Source organism: Euleptes europaea, chromosome 13, assembly GCF_029931775.1.
Source record: "Euleptes europaea isolate rEulEur1 chromosome 13, rEulEur1.hap1, whole genome shotgun sequence".
NCBI lineage: Eukaryota > Metazoa > Chordata > Lepidosauria > Squamata > Sphaerodactylidae > Euleptes > Euleptes europaea.
In genome coordinates, this window is record NC_079324.1 from 17,821,279 (window position 1) to 17,834,516 (window position 13,238).

General features: G+C 44.2%; 1 protein-coding gene across 1 annotated transcript in view; it reads right to left on the bottom strand.

The window, feature by feature from the left end:
• The window catches only part of CHM (CHM Rab escort protein), a 91,424-nt gene that overhangs the window by 46,777 nt on the left and 31,409 nt on the right, over positions 1-13,238 (bottom strand). The window contains exons 5-6 of the mRNA XM_056859391.1: positions 6,818-7,214; positions 2,311-2,427 (exon numbers count right to left, since the gene is read on the bottom strand). Of these exons, the coding sequence (XP_056715369.1) occupies positions 2,311-2,427; positions 6,818-7,214 (514 nt within the window). The remainder of the gene's footprint in view (positions 1-2,310; positions 2,428-6,817; positions 7,215-13,238) is intronic.

Sequence of the window (13,238 nt, forward strand, 5' to 3'; positions counted from 1 at the left end):
CTTATTTATATGCCACTTTTCTCCCCAGTTGGGACTCAAAGAGGCTTAAAACATCCTTTTCTCCTACTCCATTTTCTCACAACAACCCTGTGAGGTAGGCTTGACAGAGAGCTTGTGACGGGTCCAAGGTCACTCAGTGAGCTTTCATGGTATTTCACTCTGGATATTTAATATTAAATATTTTAGGATCACTAAGGAACGTTGGGTCCTTATATGTAACTGGCATAAATCCTATACGATGAGCTTTTTTAATAGCTTTTGAGATCTCCTTCCATTTCTTTGGACATAAGCCTGCTATATGCATCCCAAGAATGTGACCAGCATATGGCGAAACAAACTGAGAAAAAAGCTGAACATTCTTGTAATCAACATGTACTCCGCACAAGATGCATTTTTAGGCGGCTCCTTATAGGGATTATCCATTGATTCAGGCATATCTGGTTTACTGGATACCTGCTCACTGTGTGAACTACACTGCCGTCTCCATGATGTGACTGCTCCAGAAGAGCGACTACTACACTTCCCTGCCCTGGCAAATATATAGTAAAGCTTCCCCCAACCCTTGGCAGCACCAATTTTGGAAACTGTGGCGGCCATATTTCCCCATCTTCTACGCTTCCGCCGCAGAAAACCATAGAGACTGAAAGTACCGAGGCGACACCCCCGAGCTTCAATGGTAGAAGTGGGGATTTGAACCTGAGTCTCTCAGAATCCTAGTCCACCATTCTATCCACTACGCCACACCGGATTGTGAATTTTTATCAATGTTGTTACAAGGCTGGACACTTCTGTCCTTCCATGACATACCCACTTGTCCTCACAAACACTGTTATTACTTTGTTTTACCCTTGTCTTATTTCCCATCAAGGTAAGTAAAGAAGGAGAGTTAGTTTTTATACCCTGATTTCCCGAGAGTTGAGAAAGAACTGCGACTGGCCCAAGATCACCCAGCAGGTTCATGTAGAGGAGTGGGGAATCAAACCCGGTCCTCCAGATTAGAGTCCACTGCTCTTAACCACTGCACCACGCTGGCCCCTTGCTAAAATCTTGTTGACTGTAGACTTAAACTGCAAAGGATCTTTCTTTCTTAGCTGCCAGAAAATTCAAGATGCCCTCATTAAGCCAACAGCATGTCCCTCCCAACGGGGAGCCATTAATGAACCTGAAACATTAGCACTGTTTGGAGACCACTTAGTCTTAACAGCTTGGCTATATAAACAGTCACTCGGACAGAAATTGGGGACTTGGAGCAGAGGTCTAAGGAATTCTCTTCTTTGGCAATTCTTTAATACAGTGGTTATAACAAGCTATAAATAGTATGACAATTTATGGAAGGTTTGAACAAATTTCTAATGCTATTATGCCTGTGAATGAACAGAGATTGCAGAAGGGAATAAAGAGATGGTTAGATGATGTCTGCAAAGAAGCTAATGACAGTTTAAGGGTCAAACTTGATGTGATCCCAAGAGACTCAATGGATCGTCTGTGGCTTTTTAAGGGTACACAGCTGAGTGTGGGAAGGGATCCAGATTGGACGAGAGGAGCTCAGTCCCACCACCATGTACTTTTCCTGACTTAAGAACATAATAAAGCCCATGCTGGATCAGACCAAGGTCCAGCAGTCTGTTCACACAGTGGCCAACCAGGTGCCTCTAGGAAGCCCACAAACAAGACGACTGCAGCAGCATTATCCTGCCTGTCTTCCATAGCACCTAAGATAATAGGCATGCTCCTCTGATACTGTAGAGCAGCGGTTCTCAAACTTTGCTCCACGGAGAACTTGGTGCTCCGTGAAGAGATTGGAAAGAAAAATACTACTGTTATTTGGTTTAGTATATAGGCGCTAGGTGAAAATTCGTGCTCCATGACAAATTTCTCTCCTGAAAAGTGCTCCATGACTCAAAAGGTTTGGGAACTGCTGTTGTAGAGAACAGGTATGCATCATGACTAGTATCCATTTTGACTAGTAGCCATGGATAGCCCTCTCCTCCATGAACATGTCCACTCCCCTCTTCAATCCTTCCAAGTTGGCAGCCATCACCACATCCTGGGGCAGGGAGTTCCACAATTTAACTATGCATTGTGTGAAGAAATACTGACCTTAACTGGCTCACCAATTCACCTTGATACAAAGGAATCAGGGGCAGGGGGAAGGCTTAAGTTTCCAGTCCAAGTCAGGTAGTTGCTATCTATCCTTTTAAAAACCTGCAGGAGTTCCACAAACAGATCTCCTAATGTCCCACTTAAATTTGAGTTTACATCTGCACAAATGACAAAAAGTTGGGCTTTTGCAACAGTCTATTACAGTACCTGTTCCACTCTCCCTTCTCGAAATGCAAGAATCCGGGTGACATTTTTAAACTCGGCATATCGGCTAACGTTGGACTTAATCAGAAGGTCTATCAACAATCCTCGGGAATAAAGTAACTGCACAAATGAAAAAAAAAGCATGCTTCTGAAGAAAACGTGTCTTTAATTAACATTTTTTTCTTAACAGCATCAAGGACAAAAAAAGGCAATCATGGTTATATAACATTTTGCAATTTAAAAATAAGATTTAAATAACAGTAGTTCTGGATACTAATTTTGAACTTCCATTTCTCTTTCCATTACCCAGAGCATGCAGCTTAAGTTCATGATTTAAATGAAATATCATGCCCATGTAGACATGTAGGGAAACAACAGGCAATAACGACTATGGAATTGAATTACTGAAACGTTCACATGCATGCCCTCTTAAAACAAAACTTGGGAGTTTCCAGGCAGGATGCAAGGTAGAATGCTGTCAGAAGAAGAAGAGTTGGTTTTTATATGCCAACTTTCTCTACCACTTAAGGAAGAATCAAAGTGGCTTACAACCATCTTCCTTTTCCTTCCCACAACAGACACCCTGTGAGAGTGTGTGACTAGTCCAAGGTCACCCAGCTGGCTTCGGTGTAGGAGTGGGGAAACAAATCCAGTTCACCAGATTAGCCTCCACTGCTCATGTGGAGGAGTGGGGAATCAAACCCGGTTTTCCAGATCACAGTCCAGTGCTCCAAACCACCGCTCTTAACCACTACACCACGCTGGCTCTCAAAAGTCAAGGACAACCACAGCCACCGCCAGTCCTGCCAAAGCCAGCCGGCCAGTGTTTTAAAGGGATGGAGCCACTGTTTAAAGCTAAGAGAAGTCACAGCAGAGGAGGAGATCTCCTTAGGAAACCTCTAGGCACAAATTTTTTGATGGAGAGCTTTTGAGATTCCTGCAAGCACCTCCGAAACCACCAGCAAACAAAGCTATTTTGCTGGTTTCCCCTACAACACAAACTTTACACGTTTTTCCCAGAGACTGGAATTATATATACCGCTTCCAAGCGTTTGTGATACGTCTGCCCCCGATGTTAGTTTCAGATGGCAAACTTTCTGTGCTTTTATCCCCAAACTTTTCAACATCCCAGCAAGCACAGCGTTCACATGGTTACAAGTTAAAACCATAAAACTTAATCTTCTAATACCTTTACTCGCTTTGTATAAGCTAAAAATTTATTACACATTCTTGGAAGGACATGAATGTAAAACCCTTAGCGCAAGATGGATGACCTGACTTAAAAAGCAATGCTCCACTGGAGAAAGTTACTTATGCGGTGCTATCACTCTCAAAGTCTTTGCAGCCCCGAGAAGCTAATTTTGCAAGTCTAACAAGGGAGTTGGGTCACCAAATCAGAGCAGTGTCATCCGAGGTCAATTTGAATCTCCCTAGCCCCACACATTCTGGGAGCGGAATCCCATCCCCGCTAAACCAATGTATCAGATGCTTAGATCATCCTCAGAAGCCTTTTGTCATATGCCTCCAACAACTGAAATATGATGGGTAGCATGAAAAATTAGGGCTTTTTTCAGTAGCGATACCAATACTTTGGAACACCTTGGCAAGAAAAGTTCAACTCAACCCTCCCACAACCTTCCAATGAAAGGCCAATGCAATACTCTTTTGGAGAGCTTTAGATCTCTGAATCTGCTGTGGTGTGATTAGTTTTTAAGAAGCGGCTAGATGGCCATCTGTCAGCAATGCTGATTCTATGACCTTAGTCAAATCATGAGAGGGAGGGCACCTTGGCCATCTTCTGGGCATGGAATAGGGGTCACTGGGAGTGTGGCGGGGAGGAAGTTTGGAATTTCCTGCATTGTGCAGGGGGCTAGACTAGATGACCCTGGTGGTCACTTCGAACTCTATGATTCTAGTCCTTTTAAAAAATAAATTGGAGTTTGCTTTTTCTGTTTACTCACTGTGGCTGTCTATCTGTACGGGTGGTGTTTTAAATTGTATCTGACGTTTCAGTTCCGTGATGAGCCGCCTGGTGGACCTACATAGTAGGAAGGGCAGGCTACAAATGTTTTAAATAAATCTTGCAAGCTGAAGGTCTACTGAATACAAGGAATTATAGCCAGGAGAAATAGAAAGGAGTATTCATGACTCCAGTTAACCCTTTGTTTGAAAAAACAAATTGGGGCCCTCCCGAAAGAATTATCGGGGGGGGGGGGGATAAATTATTAGAAGATTTCCCCTAACTCACACATCTTCACTCCAGTATACCATAAGCTCTTAGGGGACTAAGGTGGCTAATTTCCCCCACTCCCCTCTGCTTTCCTCCTCTCCCACATAATCCAATAGTCCATGCTTCCTGGAGCATGCGCATTCGTCACCTAGATGCTTGAGGACTGAATGAAGTTTTTCTCCTTTTAAAAAAAGAAGCCGCTTCCTGCAGATTATGCAAGACAAGCCTTTTTAGGAAGGCTTTTGGTGATTGATGGCATGTGCTGGTTTATTATTGCTCTTTGCAGCAGAGTATTATGATAATCTTTTACAATTTATGGTTTATGGTGTAAATGGGATGATTTTAATTTATTTAAGGACATTGTGTTTTATTAGGTAAAGTGACTGGAGAGGCAGGGTATATATTTCAAATAAATATTTACAAAGAAATACTGATCTGCATATCTGGGGAGTCCCTTAATTACGACAGCCCACATCACTGCTCTACTGATAGGCACAGGACAATCAAGTGTGCTGTTAGAAGTAATCTTAATTCATTCCATACCATGGATGCCTACAGCATTAGGGCAAACTGTGGTATTGCGCACAGAGTCTAGAATCTCAGAATTCATGCATGGTGTAGAGAAGTGGAATAGTGGTTAAGAGCGGTAGCTTGGAGCGGTGGAGTCTGATCTGGAGAACCGGGTTTGATTCCTCTCTCCTCCACATGAGCGGTGGAGGCTAATCTGGTGAACTGGATTTATTTCCCCACTCCTACTCACGAAGCCAGCTGGGTGACCTTGGGCAAGTTACAGCTCTGTTAGAGCTCTCTCAGCTCCACCTACCTCACAGGGTGTCTGTTGTGGGAGGGGAAGGGAAGGTGATTGTAAGCCGGTTTGAGTCTCCCTTAAGTGGTAGAGAAAGTCGGCATATAATAGCCAACTCTTCTTCTTCTTCTTCAAAGTTTTAGCAGAAGTCACCTGCAACATTCACGCTTACTATTATGTCTGTATCATTAGGTGGCAGAAAATGCAAGATCAGGCTTGGAATGCACAAAAAAAGGTAAAGGTGGTAGTTTGCCATTGCCTTCCCCAGTTGTCTACACTTTACCCCCAGCAAGTTGGGTACTCATTTTACCAACCTCAGAAGGATGGAAGGCTGAGTCAGCTTTGAGCCAGCTACCTGAAACCAACTTCCATTGGGATCGAACTCACATTGTAAGCAGAGGTTTCACTGCAGTACCACAGCTTACCACTCTGCGCCATGGGGCTCCTCTTTGGAATGCACAAACAGCAACCAAAAAGTTTTAAGTGGGAGCTGTGGTAGAATTCATTTATACTTCTTGTTCATGCAATAGAGCTAGAAGCCAGAAAAATAAGATACTGAAAGGTCAGATTCTGGTAATCGTTCCCTTCAGTAGTAAAGTTGAGGGGCAATTGCTTATCAATAGGGCAACAAAACCCTGCAAGTTATAGACAAAGCAAGGTTCTCTATATACTTGGGGGACTCCTGTGGGATGAAGAAATATTTCTGGTAAATTAAAAAGAACCGTTAATAAAACAGCTAGATGAGGACTGATCATTTTCAGCGACTTCAAGGAAGAACAGACTGTTGAAGGCAGTGAGGCAAGAATTAAAGAAAATATAGGGGGATAAAGAAATTGGCCTGCTCAAGCCCCTAGGAGTTTATTGTCCCCCAGAGAGGGAGAGTTGGGTTAGAGGGAAATTTCGCACTTGTTTATTCCCTCCACAATTCGTCACAGACCTCCAACTTGTGCATTCTCAAAAAAAGAATACAATTCAGATGACACCGGGTTAGATATTCAGATTCCATTCCGCTAATACAGGGGTCTTCCGCCAACACAAGAAGCCCTGCGTCATAGGAAGAGATGCATCCTGCCAACAGAAGTTTTCTTGTGTTGGCGGAAGGTCCTTCCATTAGCAGAATGGAATCTTAGGATCTAATGTACTATGCATTCCATTCCTTTATCTTGGTTTAGATTTCATTTTTTTTCTTTTCTTTTTTTGCAAAGCACCATCCCCAAGGGGAAACGTTCAAATCTGCGATGGCCTGAAAGAAAAAAGATCAAAAGGTGCTTTTAGCTGAGACACTGGCCCAGTCTCCCTTTGTAAAGAACATGCCTTTAAAGTGTGCGTCTTTTGGAAAGCGACCTATGCTCCTTACGCCTGATCCAAATACCATCATAATTACCTTGCATACTCTTTGAAGCTTCCAAAGGAGTCATTTTAATGAAGTAAATAGATTTTTTTTAAAGAGAACAAAAAGTCAATGAATTCCCTACCTTGGAAGTTAAATCAATATTAAATCGCCTGCCTTCTTTAACAATTTGGGGATAAGTAATTTGCTTCGGTTCAGCAGTAGCATCCGTTATTGATGCGGATTCGTTGCTCTCCGTTCCCGATACTGATTGATCGGAGGTTATGTTGTGGCCGTGTTCCTCTCCTAGAGAGGTGACTTCTACACTGTCATTGCCGCCAGCACGTTCTGCGTGGCTTCCTGCAGGACTTTCCAGGGAGGTTTCTTCACTTTTGTATCCCGACGATTGACCCTCTAAAGGCAAGCGCTCCTCATCAGCAGTAATGCAAGCTTCCCCTACATCTTCACCAGAAGCAGGAGTGACCAAGGCAGAGAGCTTTGGCAGCGCGCCATCTTCTTCCACATCTTCCACTGAATCCTGACTGATTTAAAGAATAAAAAGAGAGAGAGAGAGGAGAACAGGCCTTGAATTCAACAAGACTGAAACTTGTTGGGGTACAGAGGACCCTTGCATGAGTTACGCCAAGTTTAGCTGGTCAATGTTCTTCCGATATATTTACAAAATGCAGTAAACTAGTTGTTTGGCCTCAAGCCTGTGGGAATGGCAGAACTGCTATAATGTTATGGAAGATAGCAAAAGTGTTTTATGCATGGTTGCTTTAACCTCCTTTATCCCGTTTCAGCCAGAATCAATTTTTAAAGTATGCATGATATCTCATTCCTTGGAAGCTCAACACTGTTTCGACGCAAAACGAACCCGGCTTTTCCCATTCCTCTTCTGGCCCGAATTAAACAGTTCATCCTGGCTCATTCCGGAGTCACAGAGCGTGCATACTCCGTTCTCGGGTTGAGCTTCCCCGCGCCATCACACCCCACCCTTTTCCAACCCCTTCCTCAAAGCAGTATGCCGATGGTTAATCAGGGGAAAACAGAAGATTGGCTTCTTTCACAGCCAATCACAAAGCAGTGTGTAAAGAGGCAGGGATTCAAGTGCTTCCTGCTACCTCGGAGCTCTTCCTGAGCAAAAGAAAGGCTTTTTTTAAAATGAGGCTTGGATTTCTCTCCCCCTCCCTTCTTTCAGGTAGCTCTGTTTTTTGTTCTTAAAATGCTTTTTTATGTGGCAGTTGGGTTTGGGGGGAAAGGAAATCTTCTCTCAAGGAGAGCACTATGAAGTAAGCCAATTACAGAGCAGCATTTAAAGGGGTGGGACTTGATTTGAGCTTGGGAGACTGTTTTTCTGTATTCATGGTTCGATTAGCACAGTTTCGTCTCTGCTCATTCAAGCCAATGCATACAGTTTCCCCCAACCCGGGTTACTTTAATTTGAGATGAACCCAGGTCCAAGCAGGGAGATCCAACCCATGCATAAAAGACCAAAGAGTTCACAAGGAAAGTCTTTCATCACAGTGTTAAGAAACAATACAGCAGGGGTGTCAAACATACGGCCTGCGGGCCCGATCCAGCTCTTGAGGGCTCTTATCCGGCCCGTGAGCCTGCCGAGGCAGCCACACACACCCCACTCTTGATATGAGCTGGCAAGGCATGGCCAGGCCCGACCAAGTGACATTTATGTCATATCTGGCCTTCGTAACAAATGAGCTCGACACCCCTGCAATACAGCTTATGTGGGAGAAGTGAAAGGACGGCTTGGATGGGAAAATAACACAACTGGAGGGGCACTTAAAAAAGGCATCCCCAAAATATTGTTAAAAGGAATTATTTCAAAAATCATAAGGTAAGAAGCACAAGTAATCTTGATTTTTCACTAGTCACACCCACAGGTTTAGTACAACGTAATGAAGGCATGCTTTAAAATTTTGCAGCTGCCGTGCCCATTAAACCCTTGACTGCCTATCAGGATAAAGGGAAGCTGGTCAAAAGAGGGAGGTCAGAGCCTGTAACAAGTCCTCAGCGTCTTCCTCCTCCTCCTCTTAATGGAAATAACTTTTAACATTCACCTTCTAAGGCTACACTCCCCATTTCATCCCATCTTGCTTTTTAATCTTCAACTTCAATGAAGCCTACCTCAGCGACTAGTACTTTTGAACTCGCGAGTCCGGTTGACGCTACCGACCGAGATGAATCAAATCTGTGTCATTATAAATGGGGGGGGGGGGTCAACCACAATTTTCCGTTCTCTTTTTATCTTTTCCCCACTTAGCCGTCCGTCCAGCAAGCAAATGTTTTTTAAAGTTTAGCTGACAATTAATGAACTGCGATTTGAAAACGATACAGCCGTGAAGCTTTGGGAGTTATCAACAGAGGTTTGAGTTTCCCCAGTTGCCAGAAGCAAAGGCCATTTAATTTTTTAGGACTTTGTCCTTCTCTAATTAGCAGCCCATTATATTGACTCAAGAAAGACCCCTGACTTCTGACTTAGTAAAGCTCGAAATACTTCTATTGTATTTCACTGAAAGATATATTTGGAAATTATTATTATTCCTAGCCATGTTATAATCTCTGTCAGGGGAGAGTAAAGTACAGCCTTTATAGCTTCTTGGAATTCTGTGTTTATCCTTTTTTCATATAAAGGAATAGGGATGCCAGGCTCCAGGTGTGATCTGGGGATCCCCTGGAATTACAGCTCATCTCCAGACTACAGAAATCAGTTGCCCTGGAGAAAATGGATGCTTTGGAGAGTGGACTCTGTGGCATTGTACCCCGCTGAGGTCCCTGACCTCCCCAGGCTCCATCCCCAAATCTCTGGAACTTCCCCATCCTGGATCTGGCAACCCTACCCACTCATTCACTGCTGTGGTCGGGGGGAGGGGGGGGACTAGCAACCCTATAAAGGAATTAACAACAATCTCTCCCGAAGGTTCACATAATCTTCAGTGAGGCACATAAATTAATCCTCAGTATGTTTTTCCCCAAACAGATTTTTTAATTCTCAAGTAGTTTGTGGCCTTTCAGTTGGGGGGTGGGGTGGAAGATGACAAAGGAGAACACGATGGAGGTTTATAACATTATGCACGATATGGAAAATGTGAAGAAAGGGGACCCCCTCTGCCCCATCAACAACCAAACTCAGGTGCATTCAATAATGTAGTTTCAAGACCGGCAAAAGAAAATGCTTCTTCATACAATGCATAATTAACTGATGGAACTGACTGTCACAGAATGTACGATGGCCAAACAGTCTGGATGACTTTAAGATTCATGGGGTAGATAAATCCACGAAGGACAGCTCCATGGCTATTAGCCATAAAGACTAGATGGAACCTTCATGGCCAGAAGCTGGATACCCCTAAATACCAGTTGCATGGGGGGGGGGGGGGACAGTGAGAGGTTTTGACTTTTGTGCCTTACTTGAAGGCCTTCCAGGGTCAACTGGTTGGCCACTGAGGGAAACAAGATTCGAATCCCGTATCAGCGTAAAGACCACCAAGAATTCCAGGGTATAAGCTCTTGACAGTCGAATACCATAAGAGCTTTGACTCTCGAAAGCTTAAGCCCTAGGAATCTCGTTGGTCTTTAAGGTGCTACTGGACTTGGACTAGCTCTTCTACTGCAGACCAACACGGCTACCCACCTGAAGCCTATCCTTGTGGGAAACAAGATGCAGGAGTAAACTGATGATTGTATCAAGATCACAGAGATGTAGGGGTTATATGTTTGAGGATGGGTCATGTATGCAGCTGAATAAGGTGGTGGATTGGGCAGAACCCTGTTGAATGCCAACCCATCAAACAAAACCCCCAACGGTGGAGACATAACTCTAGATGCTCCAAGGTACTCTGGTAATTAAAAAGGTTATATTATACATTGTTTGTGCTTGTTTGGGGTGGTGTGCAGGGCATAAAGTAGTCATGTGGCTCTTTTGGTTAATGGGAATTGTGAATGTGGCTCTCCATGATCCGCTGATCTAGTATCACGCTGGGAAGATCACAACGCAAACTGTCTATTTTAACCCCAAATATTTCATACCATCTTCAGTGGGTTACAAAGAAAGAGAGAATGTCCATTTAACAAAAAAAAAGTCTGAGAAGAGACCGTCCATTGTATAATTCCCAGCTACTGTACATGAGAAATATTACCAGTTATTATCAACCATAATCTCAGAACAGAGTAGCAATGCTGGGGGGGAGGGGGGAAATCACTCAAATTTAAATCTTCACATGCAATACTAATTCACAAAAAGAATCCATCTGCAGCTGAAACAGCGGTGTAAATTCTGCAAGTTATCTAGCACCATTCATTAATTAATGGTAGTAACAAAAGGATCTCTCAAAGCCAATGTGTCTTATTAATGCCTCCTAACAGCCACCCCTTCTGATAGGTCAAAAGAAAAATTGCCAGCCAGCTGGTTAATTTATTCAGCACAGGTGTTCACTATTTTTCAGCCATTTGCCTATTTTCCCCCCTCTCTACCCAATACTGCTTGTTGCAGAGATGGTATTCTTTCCCTTTGAAGGATGCACTTTGTTCTCTGGCCATTCATTCTGGCTTTGCGCGCTACGATACCTTCGCTTCCCAGCTGTCTTTTTTCTTTCAAAATAAATGTCTCATTGGCTATTTCCTAGGAGTTGGAAGAAGGTAAGCAACAAAAGGAAAAGATAACCAGAGCATGTAAGCTGGGAGGAAGGGCGGAGAGACGGGCCCACTCTTTGATGTTAACTCGCTAAATGGAACTATTTCATTAATTGCAATGTCCATCCACTAAAAACGCAGGGTTTGGATCCTACGAGTTTCCCAAATGGCCCGAGAGGGAGGACCCTTTTGACCCAGAAAAGGCTATGCTGGGGATCACATAATCTGCATGTAGACAAAAACCCTCATGGGACAAGGGTTGCAACAAAGAGGGAAATCAAACAGACAGCCTCTTTCTTGTCCCAGAACACAAGCTGGTAATTTAGTTAGTTAGTTTATAACCTACCTTTTCCCCCAGTGGGGACCCATAGCAGCTTACATCGTTCTCCTCGCCTCCGTTTTATCCTCACAACAACCCTGTGAGGTAGGCGAAGCTCAGAGTGTGTGACTGACTGAAGACCACCCAGTGAGCTTCAAGGCAGAGTGGGGATTTCAACCTAGGCTCCCTGATCCTAGTCCGACACTCTAACCTCTATACCGCTCTGGCTCTCAGTTGGCTCTAAGAAGATCCAACCAATCATTCACATTGTACTTCTTTATTATTCAAAGTTACATGACAGATGTGAAAAAAAACAGAGGTCTTGTACCCTGTGATCCTGTGTATGGTTTACTCAAAACAAACACTACTTAAAGGGGCCTTGCTCCCATAAACGTGTATCACACCATTCAGAAGATACAAAAGCCCTTCTTCACCCAACTAATTTATGGAATGCACTGCCACACAATATGAAGATGGACACTGACCCAGGGAGCCTTAAATAAAAAAAATAGACAAATTCACAGACAAGAGGATAATGGCCAACTGTTGTTGATGGTGGCTAATGAAACCATCACGTTCAGAGGTTCTGTACCTCAATACCAGTGACTGGGTGTGATACCAGGGAAGAGCTATGGCCTTCGTGTCCTGTTGGGAGCCTCCCCAGAGACACCGATGGAAAACCGATGCTAGACTAGATGGAACTTTAGTCTAATCCAGCCAATTCTTAACTTTAAAACTGAGGAGGAGGAGAAGAGTTGGTTTTTACATGCCGACTTTCTCTACCACTTAAGGAAGAATCAAACCGGCTTACAATCACCTTCCCTTCCCCTCCCCACAACAGGTAGGTGGGGCTGAGAGAGCTCTAAGAGAACTGTGACTAGTCCAAGGTCACCCAGCTGGCTACATGTGTAGGAGTGGGGAAACAAATCCAGTTCACCAGATTAGCGTCCGCCGCTCATGTGGAGGAGTGGGGAATCAAACCTGGTTCTCCAGATCAGAGTCCACCGCTCCAAACCACCGCTCTTAACCACTACACCACACTAAGTATACACTCCTCCAGTCTCCGCTCCTCCCTTCCAGACTACATACTCCCATCCCATTCTTCAGCTGTTTAGTGGCAAGTGGGCTTCTTGGTCTTGGTTGGTCACACAATGTCTGATCTGGCCTATACATGTTCAAGTTATCGCTTGAAGTTGCAGACACAAAGCGCTGATACGGACTCTTTTAACCTCCTCCTCAGAAGAACAGCAGCAACAGAGGTTTTGGCATAGTTCTCCCATTATGCAGCTGAGCTCCTGACAGGGCTGCCAGACCTCCCACTATGGTGGGGAGGGGGGATTTTCCCCGCCATCCTAGTTGCCTGCGGAGGAAGAAAACCAGAATTGTCAGCACTGCTACATCACTTCCTGGGAAAATCTGGAAGTGACTTATGGTAGTTCTAGGAATCACTGAAAACTCTATGATTCCTATAGCTACCCCCCTACATCGCTTCCAAGTTTTCCCAGGAAGTGATGTAGCAGCGCAGATGACCTTATGCCCCCATGTCCCCACCCCCGCCCCACCGGCAATCCTAGCTCCCGAACACAAGCCTAAAGGA